Below are 24,488 nucleotides of genomic sequence, written 5' to 3'. Positions count from 1 at the left end.
TGTTACATGGCTCTGGTTCTCCCCTAGTCTTACCTGGCTCTGGCTCTCCCATAGTCTTACCTGGCTCTCCCCTAGTCTTACCTGGCTCCCCCCAGTCTTACTTGTCTCTCCCCTTGTCTTACCTGGCTCTGGCTCTCCCCTAGTCTTATCTGGCTCTCCTTAGTCTTACCTGGCTCTGGTTCTCCCCTAGTCTTACCTGGCTCTGGCTCTCCCCTAGTCTTACCTGGCTCTGGTTCTCCCCTAGTCTTACCTGGCTCTGGCTCTCCCCTAGTCTTACCTGGCTCTCCCTTAGTCTTATAGAGCTCTCCCCTAGTCCTACCTGGCTCTGGCTATCCCCTAGTCTTACCTGGCTCTGGCTCTCCCCTAGTCTTAAATGGCTCTCCCCTAGTCTTACCTGGCTCTCCCCTAGTCTTAGGACCCACAGGTTTAGGACCCATAGGGTTAGGAGCCATAGGGTTAGGATCCATAGGGTTAGGGTTAGGACCCATAGGGTTAGGATCCATAGGGTTAGGATCCATAGGGTTAGGACCCATAGGGTTAGGATCCATAGGGTTAGGATCCATAGGTTTAGGATCCATAGGGTTAGGACCCATAGGGTTAGGACCCATAGGGTTAGGGTTAGGATCCATAGGGTTAGGATCCATAGGGTTAGGATCCATAGGGTTAGGACCCATAGGGTTAGGACCAATAGGTTTAGGATCCATAGGGTTAGTATCCATAGGGTTTAGGATCCATATGGTTAGGATCCATAGAGTTAGGATCCATAGGGTTAGGATCCATAGGGTTAGGATCCATAGGGTTAGGATCCATAGGGTTAAGGTTGGGACCTATAGGGTTAGGACCCATAGGGTTAGGATCCATAGGGTTAGGATCCATAGGGTTAGGATCCATAGGGTTAGGACAACTAGGGTTAGGGTTAGGATCCATAGGGTTAGTACCCATAGGATTAGGACGAATAGGTTTAGGGTTAGTGCCCATAGGGTTAGCATCCATAGGGTTAGGATCCATAGGGTTATGATCCATAGGGTTAGGACCAAAGGGTTAGGGTTAGGACCCATAGGGTTAGGATCCATAGGGTTAGGATCCATAGGGTTAGGACCCATAGGGTTAGGATCCATAGGGTTAGGATCCATAGGTTTAGGATCCATAGGGTTAGGACCCATACGGTTAGGACCCATAGGGTTAGGATCCATAGGGTTAGGATCCATAGGGTTAGGACCCATAGGGTTAGGATCCATAGGGTTAGGATCCATAGGGTTAGTATCCATAGGGTTTAGGATCCATATGGTTAGGATCCATAGAGTTAGGATCCATAGGGTTAGGACCCATAGGGTTAGGGTTAGGATCCATAGGGTTAGGATCCATAGGGTTAGGACCCATAGGGTTAGGACCCATAGGGTTAGGGTTAGGATCCATAGGGTTAGGATCCATAGGGTTAGGATCCATAGGGTTAGGACCCATAGGGTTAGGATCCATAGGGTTAGTATCCACAGGGTTTAGGATCCATATGGCTAGGATCCATAGAGTTAGGATCCATAGGGTTAGGACCCATAGGGTTAGGGTTAGGATCCATAGGGTTAGGATCCATAGGGTTAGGATCCATAGGGTTAAGGTTAGGACCTATAGGGTTAGGACCCATAGGGTTAGGATCCATAAGGTTAGGATCCATAGGGTTAGCATCCATAGGGTTAGGACAAATAGTGTTAGGGTCTGGATCCATAGGGTTAGGACCCATAGGGTTAGGGTTAGGATCCATAGGGTTAGGATCCATAGGGTTAGGATCCATAGGGTCAGGACTCATAGGGTTAGGACCCATAGGGTTAGGACCAATAGGGATAGGATCCATGGGGTTAGGACCCATAGGGTTAGGATCCATAGGGTTAGGGTTAGGATTCATAGGGTTAGGATCCATAGGGTTAAGGTTAGGACCTATAGGGTTAGGATCCATAGGGTTAGGATCCATAGGGTTAGGATCCGTAGGGTTAGGATCCATAGGGTTAGGACATATAGGGTTAGTGTTAGGATCCATAGGGTTAGGACCCATAGGGTTAGGGTTAGGATCCATAGGGTTAGGATCCATAGGGTTAGGATCCATAGGGTTAGGACTCATAGGGTTAGGACCCATAGGGTTAGGACCAATAGGGTTAGGATCCATAGGGTTAGGACCCATAGGGTTAGGATCCTTAGGGTTAGGGTTAGGATCCTTAGGGTTAGGATCCATAGGGTTAGGATCCATAGGGTTAGGGTTAGGACCCATAGGGTTAGGATCCATAGGGTTAGGATCCATAGGGTTAGGATCCATAGGGTTAGGGTTAGGATCCATAGGGTTAGGATCCACAGAGTTAGGATCCATAGGGTTAGGGTTAGGACCCATAGGGTTGGGATCCATAGCATTAGGATCCATAGGGTTAGTATCCATAGGGTTAGGGTTAGGATCCATAGCATTAGGATCCATAGGGTTAGTATCCATAGGGTTAGGGTTAGGACCCATAGGGTTAGGATCCATAGGGTTAGTACCAATAGGGTTAGGATCCATAGGGTTAGTATCCATAGGGTTTAGGACCCATAGGGTTAGGACCAATAGGGTTAGGATCCATAGGGTTAGGATCCATAGGGTTAGGGTTAGGATCCATAGGGTTAGGATCCATAGGGTTAGGGTTAGGACCCATAGGGTTAGGACCCATAGGGTTAGGATCCATAGGACCCTGGTCAACAGTAATGAACAAAAGATGTGGTCAGTGTGAATGAGAGTCAATGCTAAGACATTGTACAATAATCTTCCACTGAGTGACTGTGTCTGTGTCCAGAGGAGATTTAACAGATTGATCTCTGAGGTTAATACCCTTATTGTAAGAGTCGGGGTGTTAAACCCGGTGTCCTGGCTAAATTCCCAATCTGGCCCTCAAACCATCACGGTCACCTAACAATCCCCAGTTTACAATTGGATCATTCATCCCCCTACTCTCCCCTGTAACTATTCCCCAGGTCGTTGCTGCAAATGAGAACCTGTTCTCGGTCAACTTACCTGGTAAAATAACGGATAAATAAATTAACAGTTACAGAGTTAACCTGACAACACAGAGCATTGAGTACTACAGGGTCTAACAGAGTTAACCTGACAACACAGAGCATTGAGTACCACAGGGTCTAACAGAGTTAACCTGACAACACAAAGCATTGAGTACCACAGGGTCTAACAGAGTTAACCTGACAACACAGAGCATTGAGTACCACAGGGTCTAACAGAGTTAACCTGACAACACACTGTTCACCATCAACTACCCAGACAGACAGACAGCGGACGGACGGACGGACGGACTGACCGACCGACAGACAGACAGACAGACAGACAGACAGACAGACCTACACTACCTCAGACCAGACAGACCTACACTACCTCAGACCAGACCAGACCTGACACAGACAGACAGACCTACACTACCTCAGACCAGACCAGACCTGAGACAGACAGACAGACATGGAGACCTACACTACCTCAGACCAGACCAGACCTGAGACAGACAGACAGACAGACAGACAGACAGACAGACAGGGAGACCTACACTACCTCAGCTATTCTGTGGATCTCAAAAGATATTATGGGATTTTGAAGTCTTCATGTTTCATAAAGGAAGACTGTATTTTAATACATAGCATTTTAAGCTCTCTGAGATATATGGGACGGTAGCGTCCCAACTCGCCAACAGCCAGTGAAAGTGCATGGCGCCAAATTCAAAACAACTACAATCTTATCATTAAAATTCCTCAAGCACACAAGTATTTCACATCATTTTAAAGATAACATTTTTCGTTAATCCAGACATTCAAAAATACACCACTGATTTCGAAAGGACCACAAACGATTATGTTAGGTCACCACCAATTCACAGAAAAACACAGTCATTTTTTCCAGCCAAAGAGTGGGGTCACAAAAAGCACAAATAGAGATAAAATGAATCACTGACCTTTGGTGATCTTCATCAGATGACACTCATAGAGCTTCATGTTACACAATACATGTATGTTTTGTTCGATAAAGTGCATATTTACATCAAACACTGGCGCATTACGTTCAGTAGTTCCAAAAACATCCAGTGATTTTGCAGAGAGCCACATGAATTCACAGAAATACTCATCATAAATGTTGATGAAAATACAAGTGTTACACATGGAATTAGAGATATACCTCTCCTTAATGGAACCGCTGTGTCAGATTTCAAAAAAACTTTACGGAAAAAGCACACCATGCAATAATCTGAGTACAGAGTTCAGACAACAAAGCAGCCAAAAAAATATATCTGCCATATTGGGTAGTCAACATTACTCAGCAATAGCATTATAATTATTCACTTACCTTTGATGATCTTCATCAGAATGCACTCCCAGGAATCGCAGTTTCACAATAAATGTTTGTTTTGTTCGATAATGTCCATCATTTATGTCCATATAGCTTCTTTTGTTAGGGCGTTTGCTAAACAAATCCAAACGCGCGTTCAGGTCCAGCCGAACGTCGGACGAAAAGTTCAAAAAGTTATATTACAGGTCGTAGAAACGTGTCAAACTAAGTATAGTTTTTATCATAAATGTTCAATAAAGTTCCAACCAGAGAATTCCATTGTCTGTAGAAAAGCAATGGAACGCGAGCTAACTCTCTCATGACCGCGCCTCAGAGCCTGTGACACTCTGCCAGACACCTGGCTCATTCCCCTCTCATTGGGTCCCACCTCACAGTAGAAGCCTCAAACAAAGTTCTAAAGACTGTTGACATCTAGTGGAAGCCTTAGGAAGTGCAACATCACCAATATCCCACTGTCCCACTGTATCTTCAATAGGGGCTGAGTTAAAAAACTACACGTGTTTTTTTCAGGTTTTCACCTGCCAGATGAGTTCTGTTATACTCACAGACATCATTCAAACAGTTTTAGAAACTTCAGAGTGTTATCTATCCAATACTAATAATACTATCCATATATTAGCATCTGGAACAGAGTAGCAGGCAGATTACTCTGGGCACCTTATTCATCGAAGCTACTCAATACTGCCCTCCTGTCACCAAGCAGATTTGTTGACTAGAATGTGTGTGTGTGTGTGTGTGTGTGTGTGTGTGTGTGTATGTGTGTGTGTGTGTGTGTGTGTGTGTGTGTGTGTGTGTGTGTGTGTACAGATCTACTCCATCAGGTGTATCCCTACGGTGCCTCACAGGGTGAAGCCTTGGGCGTACGGCATGGAAGACATGACACAGATGGAGTAAGAACACTACTTCCTGTGTGTCAGCAACTACATCCTGTGTGTTAGCAACTACATCCTGTGTCAGCAACTATTTATTGTGTGTCAGTAACTCCTGTGTGTCAGCAACTGCATCCTGTGTGTCAGCAACTACTTCCTGCATATCAGTGACTACTTCCTGTGTGTCAGTGACTACTTCCTGTGTGTCAGCAACTACTTCCTGCATATCAGTGACTACTTCCTGTGTGTCAGTGACTACTTCCTGTGTGTTAGTGACTAATTCCTGTGTGTCAGCAACTACATCCTGTGTGTCAGCAACTACTTCATGTGTGTCAGCAACTACTTCCTGCATATCAGTGACTACATCCTGTGTGTCAGCAACTACTTCCTGTGTGTCAGCAACTACTTCCTGCATATCAGTAACTATTTCCTGTGTGTCAGTGACTACTTCCGGTATGTCAGTAATTACGGCATGTGTGTCAGTACATCTTGTGTGTCAGTAACTGATGCCTGTGTGTCAGTAATTACTTATGGTGTATCAGTTACTGTTTCCTGTCTGTCAGTAACATCTTCCTGTGTGTCGGTGACTACGTTATGTGGGCCAGTCACTACTTCCTGTGTGTCTGTAACTACTTCCGGTGGATCAGTTTCTGTTTCCTGTGTTTCACTAATAACTTTCGGTGTGTCTGTGCCTACTTCATGTGTGTCTATAACTGTTTCCTGTGTGCCTGTGACTACTTCCTGTGTGTTTGCAGGGAGCTGAATGAGACCACAGTGCTAATGAACCTGAAGAAGCGTTACGACCAGGAACTCGTATATGTAAGACCTCAACTCGTACATTGTACTCACTCATATACTCACGTGCTGTCATGATAAACATTTCTGAGCTTATAGTTGAACATCATTAGTCAAACAAATAAATAAATAAACAAATAAAATGCAAAAAAGTATTTAGTCAGCCACCAATTGTGCAAGTTCTCCCACTTAAAAAGATGAGAGAGGCCTGTAATATTCATCATAGGTACACTTCAACTATGACAGACAAAATTAGAAAAAACATCCAGAAAATCACATTGTAGGATTTGTTATGAATTTATTTGCAAATGATGGTGGAAAATAAGTATTTGGTCATAACAAAAGTTTATCTCAATACGTTGTTATATACCCTTTGTTGGCAATGACAGATGTCAAACGTTTTCTGTAAGTCTTCACAAGGTTTTCACACACTGTTGCTGGTATTTTGGACCATTCCTCCATGCAGATCTCCTCTAGAGCAGTGATGTTTTGGGTCTGTTGCTGGGCAACACGAACTTTCAACTCCCTCCAAAGATTTTCTATGGGGTTGAGATCTGGAGACTGGCTAGGCCACTCCAGGACCTTGAAATGCTTCTTACGAAGCCACTCCTTCGTTGCCCGGGCAGTGTGTTTGGGATCATTGTTATGCTGAAAGACCCAGGCACGTTTCATCTTCAATGCCCTTGCTGATGGAAGGAGGTTTTCACTCAAAATCTCACGATACATGGCCCCATTCATTCTTTCCTTTACACGGATCAGTCGTCCTGGTCCCTTTGCAGAAAAACAGCCCCAAAGCATGATGTTTCCACCCCCAAGCTTCACAGTAGGTATGGTGTTCTTTGGATGCAACTCAGCATTCTTTGTCCTCCAAACACGGCGAGTTGAGTTTTTACCAAAAAGTTATATTTTGGTTTCATCTGACCATATGACATTCTCCCAATCTTCTTCTGGATCATCCAAATGCTCTCTAGCACACTTCAGACGAGCCTGGACATGTACTGGCTTAAGCAGGGGGACACGTCTGGCACTGCAGGATTTGAGTCCCTGGCGTCGTAGTGTGTTACTGATGGTAGGCTTTGTAGACATATATAGGTAGTATCCTGGTCTCGGTGAACCCCCTACAAGATGTTCAACATGTACCTCTCTGTCTCTAGACATATATAGGTAGTATCCTGGTCTCAGTGAACCCTCTAGACATATATAGGTAGTATCCTGGTCAACATGTACCTCTCTGTCTCTAGACATATATAGGTAGTATCCTGGTCTCGGTGAACCCCTATAAGATGTTCAACATGTACGGGACTGACGTGGTGCTGCAGTATGAAGGACGCGGAATAGCAGACAACCCTCCGTAAGAACACGCTGACTCTGTGTGTGTGTGTGTGTGTGTGTGTGTGTGTTATTCTCATGTGTGTGTGTGAGGTTTGTGTTGCTATGCGGCTGGCTGGTTGCCAGGGAGAATATTTGCAATGATTATCCTGACACACACACACACACACACACACACACACTTACACACACTTCACAACACACACACACACACCACACACATACACACTTCACAGGCGCACACACACACACACACACACACGCACACACACACACACACACACACACACACACACACACACACACACACACACACACACACACACACACACACACACACACACACACACACACACTTCACATGCACACACACACACACACACACACACACACACACACACTTCACAACTACAAACAGTAACACACAGTAAGTAACAGGAGAGGGGAGAGCCTGTGTGAGTGGATAGGATGACGCTCTGCTGTACTGAGTCACCAACCCCCTGACTATACCTGGGGTAGACTAGTGGTTAAAGTGTAGGGGCAGAAGGTAGACTAGTGGTTAGAGGGTAGTTGAGGTAGGTAGACTAGTGGTTAGAGTGTAGGGGTGGCAGGTAGACTAGTGGTTAGAGTGTAGGGGCGGCAGGTAGACTAGTGGTCCGAGTGTAGGGGCGGCAGGTAGCCTTGTGGTTAGAGTGTAGGGGTGGCAGGTAGCCTTGTGGTTAGAGTGTAGGGGCGGCAGGTAGCCTTGTGGTTAGAGTGTAAGGGCGGCAGGTAGCCTTGTGGTTAGAGTGTAGGGGCGGCAGGTAGCCTTGTGGTTAGAGTGTAAGGGCGGCAGGTAGACTAGTGGTCCGAGTGTAGGGGCGGCAGGTAGCCTTGTGGTTAGAGTGTAGGGGCGGCAGGTAGACTAGTGGTTAGAGTGTAGGGGCGGCAGGTCTCATTATGAATGTTTCAGTACCAGGTCAGTCTCAGTATTAATGGTTCAGTACCCGGGACAGTCTCAGTATGAATGGTTCAGTACCCGGGTCAGTCTCAGTATGAATGGTTCAGCACCCATTCTGTCTCAGTATGAATGGTTCAGTACCCAGTCAGTCTCAGTATTAATGGTTCAGTACCCGGTCAGTCTCAGTATGAATGGTTCAGCACCCAGTCAGTTTCAGTATGAAGGGTTCAGTACCTGGTCAGTCTCAGTATTAATGGTTCAGTACCCGGTCAGTCTCAGGATGAATGGTTCAGTACCCGGTCAGTCTCAGGATGAATGGTTCAGTACCCGGTTAGTCTCAGGATGAATGGTTCAGTACCCGGTCAGTCTCAGGATGAATGGTTCAGTACCCGGCCAGTCTCAGGGTGAATGGTTCATTACCCGGTCAGTCTCAGGATGAATGGTTCAGTACCCGGCCAGTCTCAGGGTGAATGGTTCATTACCCGGTCAGTCTCAGGATGGATGGTTCAGTACCCGGTCAGTCTTATAGATGTGTTCTCTCTTTGTTCTTCTCTCCCAGGCATCTGTTTTCCATCGCCAGTGTTTCCTACACCTCCATGATGGATGGTTCAGTACCCGGTCAGTCTTATAGATGTGTTCTCTCTTTGTTCTTCTCTCCCAGGCATCTGTTTTCCATCGCCAGTGTTTCCTACACCACCATGATGAATGGTTCAGTACCCGGTCAGTCTTATAGATGTGTTCTCTCTTTGTTCTTCTCTCCCAGGCATCTGTTTTCCATCGCCAGTGTTTCCTACACCACCATGATGGATGGTTCAGTACCCGGTCAGTCTTATAGATGTGTTCTCTCTTTGTTCTTCTCTCCCAGGCATCTGTTTTCCATCGCCAGTGTTTCCTACACCACCATGATGGATGGTTCAGTACCCGGTCAGTCTTATAGATGTGTTCTCTCTTTGTTCTTCTCTCCCAGGCATCTGTTTTCCATCGCCAGTGTTTCCTACACCACCATGATGAATGGTTCAGTACCCGGTCAGTCTTATAGATGTGTTCTCTCTTTGTTCTTCTCTCCCAGGCATCTGTTTTCCATCGCCAGTGTTTCCTACACCACCATGATGGATGGTTCAGTACCCGGTCAGTCTTATAGATGTGTTCTCTCTTTGTTCTTCTCTCCCAGGCATCTGTTTTCCATCGCCAGTGTTTCCTACACCACCATGATGGATGGTTCAGTACCCGGTCAGTCTTATAGATGTGTTCTCTTTGTTCTTCTCTCCCAGGCATCTGTTTTCCATCGCCAGTGTTTCCTACACCACCATGATGGATGGTTCAGTACCCGGTCAGTCTTATAGATGTGTTCTCTCTTTGTTCTTCTCTCCCAGGCATCTGTTTTCCATCGCCAGTGTTTCCTACACCACCATGATGGATGGTTCAGTACCCGGTCAGTCTTATAGATGTGTTCTCTGTGTGTTCTTCTCTCCCAGGCATCTGTTTTCCATCGCCAGTGTTTCCTACACCACCATGATGGATGGTTCAGTACCCGGTCAGTCTTATAGATGTGTTCTCTGTGTGTTCTTCTCTCCCAGGCATCTGTTTTCCATCGCCAGTGTTTCCTACACCACCATGATGGATGGTTCAGTACCCGGTCAGTCTTATAGATGTGTTCTCTCTTTGTTCTTCTCTCCCAGGCATCTGTTTTCCATCGCCAGTGTTTCCTACACCACCATGATGGATGGTTCAGTACCCGGTCAGTCTTATAGATGTGTTCTCTCTTTGTTCTTCTCTCCCAGGCATCTGTTTTCCATCGCCAGTGTTTCCTACACCACCATGATGGATGGTTCAGTACCCGGTCAGTCTTATAGATGTGTTCTCTCTTTGTTCTTCTCTCCCAGGCATCTGTTTTCCATCGCCAGTGTTTCCTACACCACCATGATGGATGGTTCAGTACCCGGTCAGTCTTATAGATGTGTTCTCTCTTTGTTCTTCTCTCCCAGGCATCTGTTTTCCATCGCCAGTGTTTCCTACACCTCCATGATGGATGGTTCAGTACCCGGTCAGTCTTATAGATGTGTTCTCTCTTTGTTCTTCTCTCCCAGGCATCTGTTTTCCATCGCCAGTGTCTCCTACACCTCCATGATGGATGCTAAACACAACCAGTGCATCATCATCAGGTACAAGACAACGTAACGCTGTGATAATGTTGTGATAATGCTACGATAATGTTGATACATTATGGATATAGGATTACTGGAATATCACAGATAATGTAACTGTAGACAGTACTTTCAGAATGGATTCACACCCCTTGGCTTTTTACACATTTTGTTACAGCCTGAATGTATAAGTAAGATTTGTTTTAGGTCACTGACCTACAAACCCAACCACATAATGTCAAAGTGGAATCATGTTTTTCAAAATATTTACCAACTAAAAATGAAAAGCTTTAAATGTGTTGAGTCAATAAGTGTTTGTTATGTCAATCCTAAATAAGTTCAGGAGTACAAATATGCTGGTAATTCTTTTGAACTTATCCTCTGCAGCAGAGGTAACTCTGGGTCTTCCTTTCCTGTGGCGGTCCTCATGAGAGCCAGTTTCATCATAGTGCTTGATAGTTTTTGCAACTGCACTTGAAGAAATTTTCAAAGTTCTTGAAATTGTCCTTATTGACTGACCTTCATGTCTTCAAGTAATGATGGACTGTCGTTTTTCTTTGCTTATTTGAGCTGTTCTTGCCATAATACGGACTTGGTGTTTTACCAAATAGAGCTAATTTCTGTATACCACCCCTACAACATAACTGACTGGCTCAAAAACATTAAGAAGGAAAGAAATTCCACATATTAACTTTTAACCAGGCACACCTATTAATTGTAATGCATTCCAGGTGACTACCTCATGAAGATGGTTGAGAGAATGCCAAGAGTGTGCAAAGCTGTCATCAAGGCAAAGGTTGGCTATTTGAAGAATCTCAAATATAAAATATATTCTGATTTGTTTAACTTCAGGATCGGTGTCCAAGACGGTTGAGCTAACGTAGGCTAATGTGATTAACCTGAGGATGTAAGTAACAACATTTCCCAGGACATAGACATGTCTGATATTGGTAGAAAGCTTAAATTCTTGTTAATCTAACTGCACTGTCCAATTTACAGTCGCTATTACAGTGAAATAATACCATGCTATTGTTTGAGGAAAGTGCACAGTTATGAACTTGAAAATGATTGAAAAAAACAATTAGGCACATTTGGGCTGTCCTGACACAACATTTTTAATAGATATGCAATGGCTCATTGGATCAGTCTAAAACTTTGCACATGCAGTGCTGCCATCTAGTGGCCAAAGTCGAAATTGTGCCTGGGCTGGAATAATACATTATGTCCTTTCTCTTGCATTTCAAAGACAATGGTACAAATTATTTTTTTTTAAGTTTGAAAATGATCTTTTACCAGATATAATGTGTAATATTCTCCTACATTCCTTTCACATTTCCTCCAACTTCAAAGTGTTTTCTTTCAAATGGTATCAATGATATGCATATCCCTGCTTCAGTTCCTGAGCTATAGGCAGTTAGATTTGGTTATGTCATCATTAGTTTTTTTGTTTTTAAAGGGTCCGATCCTTAAGAGATTTACCACATGATTCCATATGTGTTATTTCATAGTTTTGATGTTTCACTATTATTCTACAATGTAGAAAATAGTTTTTTTTTAAATAAAGAGAAAACCTTGAATGAGGAGGTGTTCTAAAACGTTTGACCGGTAGTGTATATAATAATAAACATCTCTGTACCTCACACACACAATAATAAACATCTCTGTAAACATCTCTCATCTCTGTAGCCCACACATACAATTATCTGTAAGGTCCCTCAGTTGAGCAGTATATTTCAAACACAGATTCAACCACAAAGACCAGGGAGGTTTTCCAATGCCTCGTAAAGAAGGGCACCTATTGGTAGATGGGTAAGAAAAACAAAAAAAACATTGAATATCCCTTTGAGCGTGTATTAATTACACTTTGGATTGCATGTATTAAATACACCCAGTCATTACAAAGGTGCAGGCGTCCTTCCTAACTCAGTTGCCGGAGAGGAAGGAAACCGCTCAGGGATTTTCACCATGAGGCCAATAGTGACCTTAAAACATTTAGAGTTTAATGGCTGTGATAGGAGAAAACTGAGGATGGATCAACAACATTGTAGTTAATCCACAAAACTAACCTAAATGACAGAGTGAAAATAAGGAATAACATACAGAATAAAAAAATATTCTAAAACATGCATCCTGTTTGCAACGAGGCACTAATGTAATACTGCAAAAAATGTGGAAAAACAATTAACTTTTTGTCCTGAACACGAGCATAGTGGTGGCTGCATCATGTTATGGTTATGCTTGTAATTGTTAATGACTGAGGAGCTTTTCAGGATAAAAAAGAAATGGAATGGAGCTAAGCACAGGCAAAATCCTATACGAAAACCTGGTTCAGTCTGCTTTCCAACAGACACTGGGAGATGAATTCACCTTTCAGCAGGACGATAACCTAAAACACAAGGCCAAATCTACACTGGAGTTGCTTACCAAGAAGACAGTGAATGTTTCGAGTAACATTTTTGACTTAAATCTATCTGAAAATCTATGGAAATTCTTGGAAATGGTTGTCTAGCAGTGATCAACAACCAATTTGACAGAGTAGAATGTTGAAAAGAATAATGTGCAAATGTTGCACAATCCCGGGGTGGAAAGCTCTTAGAGACTCACCCAGAAAGGCATCTTCAATCCCGGGGTGGAAAGCTCTTAGAGACTCACCCAGAAAGGCATCTTCAATCCAGGGGTGGAAAGCTCTTAGAGACTCACCCAGAAAGGCATCTTCAATCCAGGGGTGGAAAGCTCTTAGAGACTCACCCAGAAAGGCATCTTCAATCCCGGGGTGGAAAGCTCTTAGAGACTCACCCAGAAAGGCATCTTCAATCCAGGGGTGGAAAGCTCTTAGAGACTCACCCAGAAAGGCATCTTCAATCCAGGGGTGGAAAGCTCTTAGAGACTCACCCAGAAAGGCATCTTCAATCCCGGGGTGGAAAGCTCTTAGAGACTCACCCAGAAAGGCATCTTCAATCCAGGGGTGGAAAGCTCTTAGAGACTCACCCAGAAAGGCATCTTCAATCCAGGGGTGGAAAGCTCTTAGAGACACACCCAGAAAGGCATCTTCAATCCCGGGGTGGAAAGCTCTTAGAGACTCACCCAGAAAGGCATCTTCAATCCAGGGGTGGAAAGCTCTTAGAGACTCACCCAGAAAGGCATCTTCAATCCAGGGGTGGAAAGCTCTTAGAGACTCACCCAGAAAGGCATCTTCAATCCCGGGGTGGAAAGCTCTTAGAGACTCACCCAGAAAGGCATCTTCAATCCAGGGGTGGAAAGCTCTTAGAGACTCACCCAGAAAGGCATCTTCAATCCCGGGGTGGAAAGCTCTTAGAGACTCACCCAGAAAGGCATCTTCAATCCCGGGGTGGAAAGCTCTTAGAGACTCACCCAGAAAGGCATCTTCAATCCAGGGGTGGAAAGCTCTTATAGACTCACCCAGAAAGGCATATTCAATCCCGGGGTGGAAAGCTCTTAGAGACTCACCCAGAAAGGCATCTTCAATCCAGGGGTGGAAAGCTCTTATAGACTCACCCAGAAAGGCATCTTCAATCCAGGGGTGGAAAGCTCTTAGAGACTCACCCAGAAAGGCATCTTCAATCCAGGGGTGGAAAGCTCTTAGAGACTCACCCAGAAAGGCATCTTCAATCCAGGGGTGGAAAGCTCTTAGAGACTCACCCAGAAAGGCATCTTCAATCCAGGGGTGGAAAGCTCTTAGAGACTCACCCAGAAAGGCATCTTCAATCCAGGGGTGGAAAGCTCTTAGAGACTCACCCAGAAAGGCATCTTCAATCCAGGGGTGGAAAGCTCTTAGAGACTCACCCAGAAAGGCATCTTCAATCCAGGGGTGGAAAGCTCTTAGAGACTCACCCAGAAAGGCATCTTCAATCCAGGGGTGGAAAGCTCTTAGAGACTCACCCAGAAAGGCATCTTCAATCCAGGGGTGGAAAGCTCTTAGAGACTCACCCAGAAAGGCTCACATCTTCAATCCAGGGGTGGAAAGCTCTTAGAGACTCACCCAGAAAGGCATCTTCAATCCAGGGGTGGAAAGCTCTTAGAGACTCACCCAGAAAGGCATCTTCAATCCCGGGGTGGAAAGCGCTTAGAGACTCACCCAGAAAGGCATCTTCAATCCCGGGGTGGAAAGCTCTTAGAGACTCACCCAGAAAGGCTCACATCTTCAAACGTCGCCAAAGGTGCTTCTACAAAGTTCTGACTCAGCAATGTGAATATGAATTATGCAAATCTGATATTTCTTTATTTAATATTCAATACATTTGCTAAAATATCTAGAAAACATGTATTCGCTTTGTCATTATGAGGTATTGTGTGTAGATGGATGGGTGAGAAAATATACATACATTTAATCCATTTTGAAGTCAGGCTGTAACACGACTAAATGTGGAATCAAGTCAAGGGGTATGAATACTTTCTGAAGGTACTGTGGATAATGTACTGCTACTGGGATTGACGATACTGATAATGGTGTTAATGCTTCAGTAATGCAGTTTGCTTTGAAAATGTTGATAATGCATTCATTTGGGCTCATATTTGTTAGTATTGTTTGATATTGGTTGATAGTCTCGATAACGTTGGTAATATTGATAATGTGTTTCAATGGGAAGACTGATCATGTTGATAATGGTTTGATGTTAATATGGTTTAATGTTGATAATGGTTTAATGTTGATATGGTTTAATGTTGATAATACTTTAAAGTTGGTTTAATGTTGATATGGTTTAATGTTGATAATGGTTTAATGTTGAAATGGCTTAATGTTGGTTTAATGTTGATAATGGTTTAATGTTGATATGGCTTAATGTTGGTTTAATGTTGATAATGGTTTAATGTTGATAATGGTTTAATGTTGATATGGTTTAATGTTGATAATACTTTAATGTTGGTTTAATGTTGATATGGTTTAATGTTGATATGGTTTAATGTTGATAATGGTTTACTGTTGATAATGGTTTAATGTTGATATGGTTTAATGTTGGTTTAATGTTGATAATGGTTTAATGTTGATAATGGTTTAATGTTGATATGGTTTAATGTTGATATGGTTTAATGTTGATAATAATTTAATGTTGATATGGTTTAATGTTGGTTTAATGTTGATAATGGTTTACTGTTGATATGGTTTAATGTTGGTTTAATGTTGATAATGGTTTAATGTTGATATGGTTTAATGTTGATAATGGTTTACTGTTGGTATGGTTTAATGTTGGTTTAATGTTGATAATGGTTTAATGTTGAAATGGTTTAATGTTGATATGGTTTAATGTTGATATGGTTTAATGTTGATAATGGTTTAATGTTGATAATGGTTTAATGTTGATATGGTTTAATGTTGATATGGTTTAATGTTGATAATGGTTTAATGTTGATAATGGTTTAATGTTGATACGGTTTAATGTTGATATGGTTTAATGTTGATAATGGTTTAATGTTGATATGGTTTCATGTTGATAATGGTTTAATGTTGATATGGTTTAATGTTGATATGGTTTAATGTTGATAATGGTTTAATGTTGATAATGGTTTAATGTTGATATGGTTTAATGTTGATAATGGTTTAATGTTGATATGGTTTAATGTTGATAATGGTTTAATGTTGATATGGTTTAATGTTGATAATGGTTTAATGTTGATATGGTTTAATGTTGATAATGGTTTAATGTTGATACTGGTTTAATGTTGATAATGGTTTAATGTTGATATGGTTTAATGTTGATAATGGTTTAATGTTGATAATACGTTAATGTTGGTTTAATGTTGATATGGTTTAATGGTGATAATGGTTTACTGTTGATAATGGTTTAATGTTGATAATGGTTTACTGTTGATAATGGTTTAATGTTGATATGGTTTAATGTTGGTTTAATGTTGATAATGGTTTAATGTTGATAATGGTTTAATGTTGATATGGTTTAATGTCGATAATGGTTTAATGTTGATAATGGTTTAATGTTGATAATGGTTTAATGTTGATAATGGTTTAATGTTGATATGGTTTAATGTTGATAATGGTTTAATGTTGATATGGTTTAATGTTGATAATGGTTTAATGTTGATATGGTTTAATGTTGATATGGTTTAATGTTGATAATGGTTTAATGTTGATATGGTTTAATGTTGATATGGTTTAATGTTGATAATGGTTTAATGTTGATAATGGTTTAATGTTGATATGGTTTACTGTTGATATGGTTTAATGTTGATAATGGTTTAATGTTGATATGGTTTACTGTTGATATGGTTTAATGTTGATATGGTTTAATGTTGATATGGTTTAATGTTGATAATGGTTTAATGTTGATATGGTTTAATGTTGATATGGTTTAATGTTGATAATGGTTTAATGTTGATATGGTTTAATGTTGATATGGTTTAATGTTGATATGGTTTAATGTTGATAATGGTTTAATGTTGATATGGTTTAATGTTGATATGGTTTACTGTTGATATGGTTTAATGTTGATAATGGTTTAATGTTGATATGGTTTACTGTTGATATGGTTTAATGTTGATAATGGTTTAATGTTGATATGGTTTAATGTTGATATGGTTTAATGTTGATATGGTTTAATGTTGATAATGGTTTAATGTTGATATGGTTTAATGTTTATATGGTTTAATGTTGATAATGGTTTAATGTTGATATGGTTTAATGTTGATATGGTTTAATGTTGATATGGTTTACTGTTGATAATGGTTTAATGTTGATATGGTTTAATGTTGATATGGTTTAATGTTGATATGGTTTAATGTTGATAATGGTTTAATGTTGATATGGTTTAATGTTTATATGGTTTAATGTTGATAATGGTTTAATGTTGATATGGTTTAATGTTGATATGGTTTAATGTTGATATGGTTTACTGTTGATATGGTTTAATGTTGATAATGGTTTAATGTTGATAATGGTTTAATGTTGATAATGGTTTAATGTTGATAATGGTTTAATGTTGATATGGTTTAATGTTGATATGGTTTAATGTTGATAATATGTTTCAGTGGGGAGAGCAGTTCAGAGAAGACTGATAATGATGTTAATGTGTTTCAGTGAGGAGAACGGGTCAGAGAAGACTGATAATGATGTTAATGTGTTTCAGTGAGGAGAACGGGTCAGAGAAGACTGATAATGATGTTAATGTGTTTCAGTGAGGAGAACGGGTCAGAGAAGACTGATAATGATGTTAATGTGTTTCAGTGAGGAGAACGGGTCAGGAAAGACTGATAATGATGTTAAGGTGTTTCAGTGGGTAGAACGGGTCAGAGAAGACTGATAATGATGTAATTGCGTTTCAAGGGGGAGAACGGGTCAGGAAAGACTGATAATGATGTTAAGGTGTTTCAGTGGGTAGAATGGGTCAGAGAAGACTGATAATGATGTAATTGCGTTTCAAGGGGGAGAACGGGTCAGGGTATATTGATAATGATGAAAATGTGTTTCAGTGGGGAGAGCGGGTCAGGGAAGACTGAAGCCACGAAAATGGTCCTGCGTTACCTGACAGCTATACATCACAAACGCAACATTACACAGCAGGTAAACACAACATTACACAGCAGGTAAACACAACATTACACAACAGGTGTACATGTAAACACACTGACCGTAACTTCCTGTTATTACCCTAACTGTTGTCTCTCTTTCTCCCTCCGCTCCTGACCCCCCAGATTGAGGTAATGTGTCTGTAGCTTTTGTTGCGGTTGCAGTGGTTGTTGGTTGTTGTTCCCATAGTATCTACTGTTAGCAACCCTAGTACCTCATCCTAGTACTGATTGGTTGTCACGGTAACAGATTCTGGAGGCCACGCCCCTGTTGGAATCCTTTGGGAATGCCAAAACGGTCCGGAACGACAACTCTAGCCGCTTCGGGAAATATGTGGAGATATTTCTGGAGGAGTGAGTACTGCGCTTACATTATTACGTTGCCAAGGTCAATCAATAAATCAGGTAGTAGCATTTCAACACATTACAACACCTATAAACCTAGAGAGGAACCAGGCTAAGAGGAGTGAGTAGTGTATTTACGTTCATTTGTTACCACAGTCAATCAATCAATCAATCAAATGTATTCATAAAGCCCTTCTTATTTAGGAGTGGGAACTCTGTGTACCCCATGGTACCACGGTAACTCTGTCTATACCCCACATTACCACGGTAACTCTGTCTATACCCCACATTACAACGGTAACTCTGTCTATACCCCACATTACCACGGTAACTCTGTCTATACCCCACATTACAACGGTAACTCTGTCTATACGCCACATTACCACGGTAACTCTGTATATACCCCACGTTACCACGGTAACTCTGTCTATACCCCACATTACCACGGTAACTCTGTCTATACGCCACGTTACCACAGTAACTCTGTATATACACCACGTTACCACGGTAACTCTGTCTATACCCCCACATTACCACGGTAACTCTGTTTATATCCCCACGTTACCACGGTAACTCTGTCTATACCCCACGTTACCACGGTAACTCTGTCTATACCCCACGTTACCACGGTAACTCTGTCTGTACCAGTGGGGGCTGCTGAGGGGAGGACAGAGTGACTGGAAACCACGTGTCTGAAGCATTTGATACCGTTCCTCTGATTCCGCTCCAGCCAATACTGCAAGCCTTCACTCCCTAATTAAGGTGCCACCAACCTCCTGTGGTCCGTACGCCACGTTACCACGGTAACTCCGCTGGTGTAACAGGGCGGTGGCTACAGTATCAGTGACACCCTGACGTTGGACAGGTACACGACAAGGTGTGACACGGTGTTGAGCTGAACTCCCATAATGCTCAGTCATACGTGACTTATTAATGAACCGTGGGTTACTTAACACTGAGAGACAAGAGAACTGACTGTGTTGTGTGTGTGTGTGTGTGTGTGTGTGTGTGTGTGTGTGTGTGTGTGTGTGTGTGTGTGTGTGTGTGTGTGTGTAGGGGTGTGATCAGCGGTGCCATAACGTCTCAGTATCTGCTGGAGAAGTCCCGCATCGTCTTTCAGGTGAGACACACACACACACACACACACACACTAGCCAGAAGAGTTCCCTTACATCTTGAGAGAGCAGAGATCGTAAAAGGAGAGTGCAAGCACACACACACACACACACACACACACCACACACACACACACACACACACACACACACACACACACACACACACACACACAAACACACACACACACACACCACAACACCTAACCCCTGTCTCGGTGTATCAGAGGTTGGAACAGAAATCATTTTCCAATCGTTTAGTTCTGTTCCAATGTTCCGACCGGCAAAAGAGGTTCTGGTTTATATGGTCGTAGCCGCGGGACGTAGCTAGGGGGTGTACCCTCAGAGGTACTGGTTTATATGGTCGTAGCCGCGGGACGTAGCTAGGGGGGGTACCCTCAGAGGTACTGGTTTATATGGTCGTAGCCGCGGGACGTAGCTAGGGGGTGTACCCTCAGAGGTACTGGTTTATATGGTCGTAGCCGCGGGACGTAGCTAGGGGGTGTACCCTCAGAGGTTCTGGTTTATATGGTCGAAGCCGCGGGACGTAGCTAGGGGGTGTACCCTCAGAGGTACTCGTTTATATGGTCGTAGTAGCTAGGGGGTGTACCCTCAGAGGTTCTGGTTTATATGGTCGTAGCCGCGGAACGTAGCTAGGGGGTGTACCCTCAGAGGTACTGGTTTATATGGTCGTAGTAGCTAGGGGGTGTACCCTCAGAGGTACTGGTTTATATGGTCGTAGCCGCGGGACGTAGCTAGGGGGTGTACCCTCAGAGGTACTGGTTTATATGGTCGTAGCCGCGGGACGTAGCTAGGGGGTGTACCCTCAGAGGTACTGGTTTATATGGTCGTAGCCGCGGGACGTAGCTAGGGGGGGTACCCTCAGAGGTACTGGTTTATATGGTCGTAGCCGCGGGACGTAGCTAGGGGGTGTACCCTCAGAGGTACTGGTTTATATGGTCGTAGCCGCGGGACGTAGCTAGGGGGTGTACCCTCAGAGGTACTGGTTTATATGGTCGTAGCCGCAGGACGTAGCTAGGGGGTGTACCCTCAGAGGTACTGGTTTATATGGTCGTAGTAGCTAGGGGGTGTACCCTCAGAGGTACTGGTTTATATGGTCACAGCCGCGAGACGTAGCTAGGGGGTGTACCCTTAGCACCATGACTCCCCACAGCTGTGTATAACATTACTGTCGGTTTATTTATTTATATAATTGATAAGGAGAGGACCAGCTGTAGATCAGTGAGTTGTTGATAAGGAGAGGGAAAGCTGTAGATCAGTGAGTTGTTGATGTGGAGAAGGCCAGCTGTAGCTCAGTGAGTTGTTGATGTGGAGAGGGCCAGCTGTAGCTCAGTGAGTTGTTGATAAGGAGAGGGCCAGCTGTAGCTCAGTGAGTTGTTGATAAGGAGAGGGCCAGCTGTAGCTCAGTGAGTTGTTGATAAGGAGAGGGCCAGCTGTAGATCAGTGAGTTGTTGATAAGGAGAGGGCCAGCTGTAGCTCAGTCAGTTGTTGATAAGGAGAGGGCCAGCTGTAGGTCAGTGAGTTGTTGATAAGGAGAGGGCCAGCTATAGGTCAGTGAGTTGTTGATAAGGAGAGGGCCAGCTGTAGCTCAGTCAGTTGTTGATAAGGAGAGGGCCAGCTGTAGGTCAGTGAGTTGTTGATAAGGAGAGGGCCAGCTGTAGCTCAGTGAGTTGTTGATAAGGAGAGGGCCAGCTGTAGGTCAGTGAGTTGTTGATAAGGAGAGGGCCAGCTGTAGCTCAGTGAGTTGTTGATAAGGAGAGGGCCAGCTGTAGATCGGTGAGTTGTTGATAAGGAGAGGGCCAGCTGTAGCTCAGTGAGTTGTTGACATGGAGGGGCCACAGCTATGATGCTTCGGAGAGGGGAGGGGCAGATAGCCTCCACTGGTAAAGATGTTCAGCAGGCAGTCAGACACTGGAAGACGCTTCTGAGGGACAGAGTGAGAACTTGGCATAGGCACTTCTTGTGTTTTTTTGATTAGGACTGAAAAAAATGCCCCGAAACGAATAACTTTATTAACCGGTTCCCATGTTTTTAAATAATGGTTCTGTTCCAGAACAGTATAGATCACTTTCGTTCCGGGTTCTGTTTCTGTTCCTTATTTTCCAGTTTTCTGTTCTGTTCCCTGAACCAGTTCCAACCCCAGCTATGTTGTACTGTATCTTCTAACCTGTGTGTGTGTGTGTGTGTGTGTGTGTGTGTGTGTGTGTGTGTGTGTGTGTGTGTGTGTGTGTGTGTGTGTGTGTGTGTGTTCAGGGTAAATCAGAGAGAAACTACCACATCTTCTATGAGATGCTGTCTGGTCTGGAGCCTCACCAAAAACGCTCTCTTTACCTGCAAGAGGCGGAGACATACTTTTACCTCAACCAGGTACCACACACGCACACACACACGCACGCACGCACGCACGCACGCACGCACGCACGCACGCACGCACGCACGCACGCACGCACGCACGCACGCACGCACGCACGCACGCACGCACGCACGCACGCACACACACACACACACACACACACACACACACACACACACACACACACACACACACACACACACACACACACACACACACACACACACACACACACACACACACACACACACACACACACACACAGAATAGGTTGATTCGTCCTGCAATAATGTCTTTAAAGTTGCAACGTTCAGAAATCACACCTCCATTTCCTGGTTGATAAAATAGTTTGTCCAATTTCGGTTTATGTGTCAAAATGAGCAGTCTAGTGTTTGGTCATCTAAACCGCTGTGAAATATATTTTCCATAATCAAAAATATTGTTGTTTTAGATGTTAACCGAATGTAAAAGACGCGCACATAGAACAGATTATACCACATTTTAGACTGGCTTTCAATGAGAATGACAGATCTATAACACATAGAACAGATCTACATCTTCTTAGACTGGATTTCAATGAGAATGACAGATCTATAACACATAGAACAGATCTACCTCTCCTTAGACTGGCTTTCAATGAGAATTACATATCTATAACACACATTTCTATGTGAATTTGGTCGGGTCAACAGAATGGTGTGGGTCGTACCCCAACAACAGAATGGTGTGGGCGTATCCCAACAACAGATTGGTGTGGGCGTATCCCAACAACAGATTGGTGTGGGGCGTATCCCAACAACAGAATGGTGTGGGCGTATCCCAACAACAGATTGGTGTGGGGCGTATCCCAACAACAGAATGGTGTGGGACGTACCCCAACCACAGAATGGTGTGGGTCGTACCCCAACAACAGAATGGTGAGGGTCGTACCTCAACAACAGAATGGTGAGGGTCGTACCTCAACAACAGAATGGTGTGGGTCGTACCCCAACAACAGAATGGTGTGAGTCGTACCCCAACAACAGAATGGTGTGGGTCGTACCCAACAACAGAATGCTGTGGGTCGTATCCCAACAACAGAATAGTATGGGTCGTATCCCAACAACAGAATGGTGTGGGTCGTACCCGAACAACAGAATGGTGTGGGCGTATCCCAACAACAGAATGGTATGGGTCGTACACCAACCACAGAATGGTGGGTCGTACACCAACCACAGAATGGTGTGTCGTACCCCAACAACAGAATGGTGTGGGTCGTATCCCAACAACAGAATGGTGTGGGTCGCATCCCAACAACAGAATGGTGTGTGTCGTACCCCAACATCAGAATGGTGTGGGCGTACCCCAACCACAGAATGGTGTGGGTCGTACCCCAACCACAGAATGGTGTGGGTCGTACCCCAAAAACAGAATGGTGTGGGTCGTACCCCAACCACAGAATGGTGTGGGCGTATCCCAACAACAGAATGATGTGGGGCGTATCCCAACAACAGAATAATGTGGGTCGTACCCCAACAACAGAATGGTGTGGGTCGTACCCCAACAACAGAATGGTGTGGGTCGTACCCCAACAACAGAATGGTGTGGGTCATACCCCCAACAACATAATGGTGTGGGTCATACCCCCAACAACAGAATGGTGTGGGTCGTACCCCAACAACAGAATGGTGTGGGTCGTACCCCAACAACAGAATAGTGCGGGTCGTGCCCCAACAACAGAATGATGTGGGTCGTACCCCAACAATAGAATGGTCTGGGTCGTATCCCAACAACAGAATTGTGTGGATCGTATTCCAAGAACATAATGGTGTGGTTTGTACCCAACAACAGAATGGTGTGGGTCGTATCCCAACAACAGAATTGTGTGGGTCGTATCCCAACAACAGAATGGTGTGGTTGAGTGGCCTTTCTACTTATCCTTCCACGTATATTGTTTTCAAAATACCCCTCCATATACCTCACAAAATATCCCTCAAGAGAGGCATGATAGGTCACGTCAAACTGTGTATAATTGCAGGAAATGCATTTAAAAAAAAAAAAATGTTAAGGATCCAGGGGAGAACAACCCGGACCCTCCGTCTAATTTTCATTCCCCCCAATATTTACACCAGAATTTCTCCCTTGGTGTGTCCCTCTGTACCAGGGTGGTGACTGTGCGATAGAGGGGAAGGATGACGGAGCAGATTTCCGTCGTGTACAGAGTGCCATGGACATCCTGTGTTTCAGTCCTGATGAGCAGAACGGCATCTGTAGACTACTGTCCTCCGTACTACACCTAGGGAATGTTTACTTCCAGCCATACCAGGTACTATAACCTCTAACCTCTAACCCCTAACCACTAACCCATCTGTAGACTAATGTCCTCCGTACTACACCTGGGGAATGTTTACTTCCAGCCATACCAGGTACTATAACCTCTAACCCCTAACCTCTAACCCCTAACCCATCTGTAGACTACTGTCCTCCGTACTACACCTAGGGAATGTTTACTTTCAGCCATACCATGTACTATAACCTCTAACTTCTAACCTCTAACCCCTAACCCCTAACTTCTAACCTCTAACCCATAACCCCTAACCTCTAACACCGAACCCCTAACCTCTAACCCCTAACCTCTAACCCCTAACCCCTAACCTCTAACTTCTAATCCCTAACATCTAACCTATAACCCCTAACCTCTAACC

The 24,488-nt window shown here is 43.6% G+C and overlaps 1 protein-coding gene across 1 annotated transcript in view; it reads left to right on the top strand.

Moving 5' to 3' along the window:
- LOC118938109 (unconventional myosin-XV-like) overlaps positions 1-24,488 on the top strand; it is a 136,072-nt gene that overhangs the window by 5,086 nt on the left and 106,498 nt on the right. The window contains exons 5-14 of the mRNA XM_090194551.1: positions 5,165-5,247; positions 5,982-6,045; positions 7,263-7,372; positions 10,378-10,452; positions 17,875-17,965; positions 18,097-18,102; positions 18,221-18,324; positions 19,372-19,435; positions 21,705-21,818; positions 23,948-24,109. Coding sequence (XP_090050677.1) covers positions 5,165-5,247; positions 5,982-6,045; positions 7,263-7,372; positions 10,378-10,452; positions 17,875-17,965; positions 18,097-18,102; positions 18,221-18,324; positions 19,372-19,435; positions 21,705-21,818; positions 23,948-24,109 — 873 coding nt within the window. The remainder of the gene's footprint in view (positions 1-5,164; positions 5,248-5,981; positions 6,046-7,262; positions 7,373-10,377; positions 10,453-17,874; positions 17,966-18,096; positions 18,103-18,220; positions 18,325-19,371; positions 19,436-21,704; positions 21,819-23,947; positions 24,110-24,488) is intronic.

Source organism: Oncorhynchus mykiss, chromosome 13 (genome assembly GCF_057628025.1).
Source record: "Oncorhynchus mykiss isolate SJ-2025 chromosome 13, ASM5762802v1, whole genome shotgun sequence".
Lineage (NCBI taxonomy): Eukaryota > Metazoa > Chordata > Actinopteri > Salmoniformes > Salmonidae > Oncorhynchus > Oncorhynchus mykiss.
This window is presented reverse-complemented; position numbering and strand designations above follow the sequence as displayed.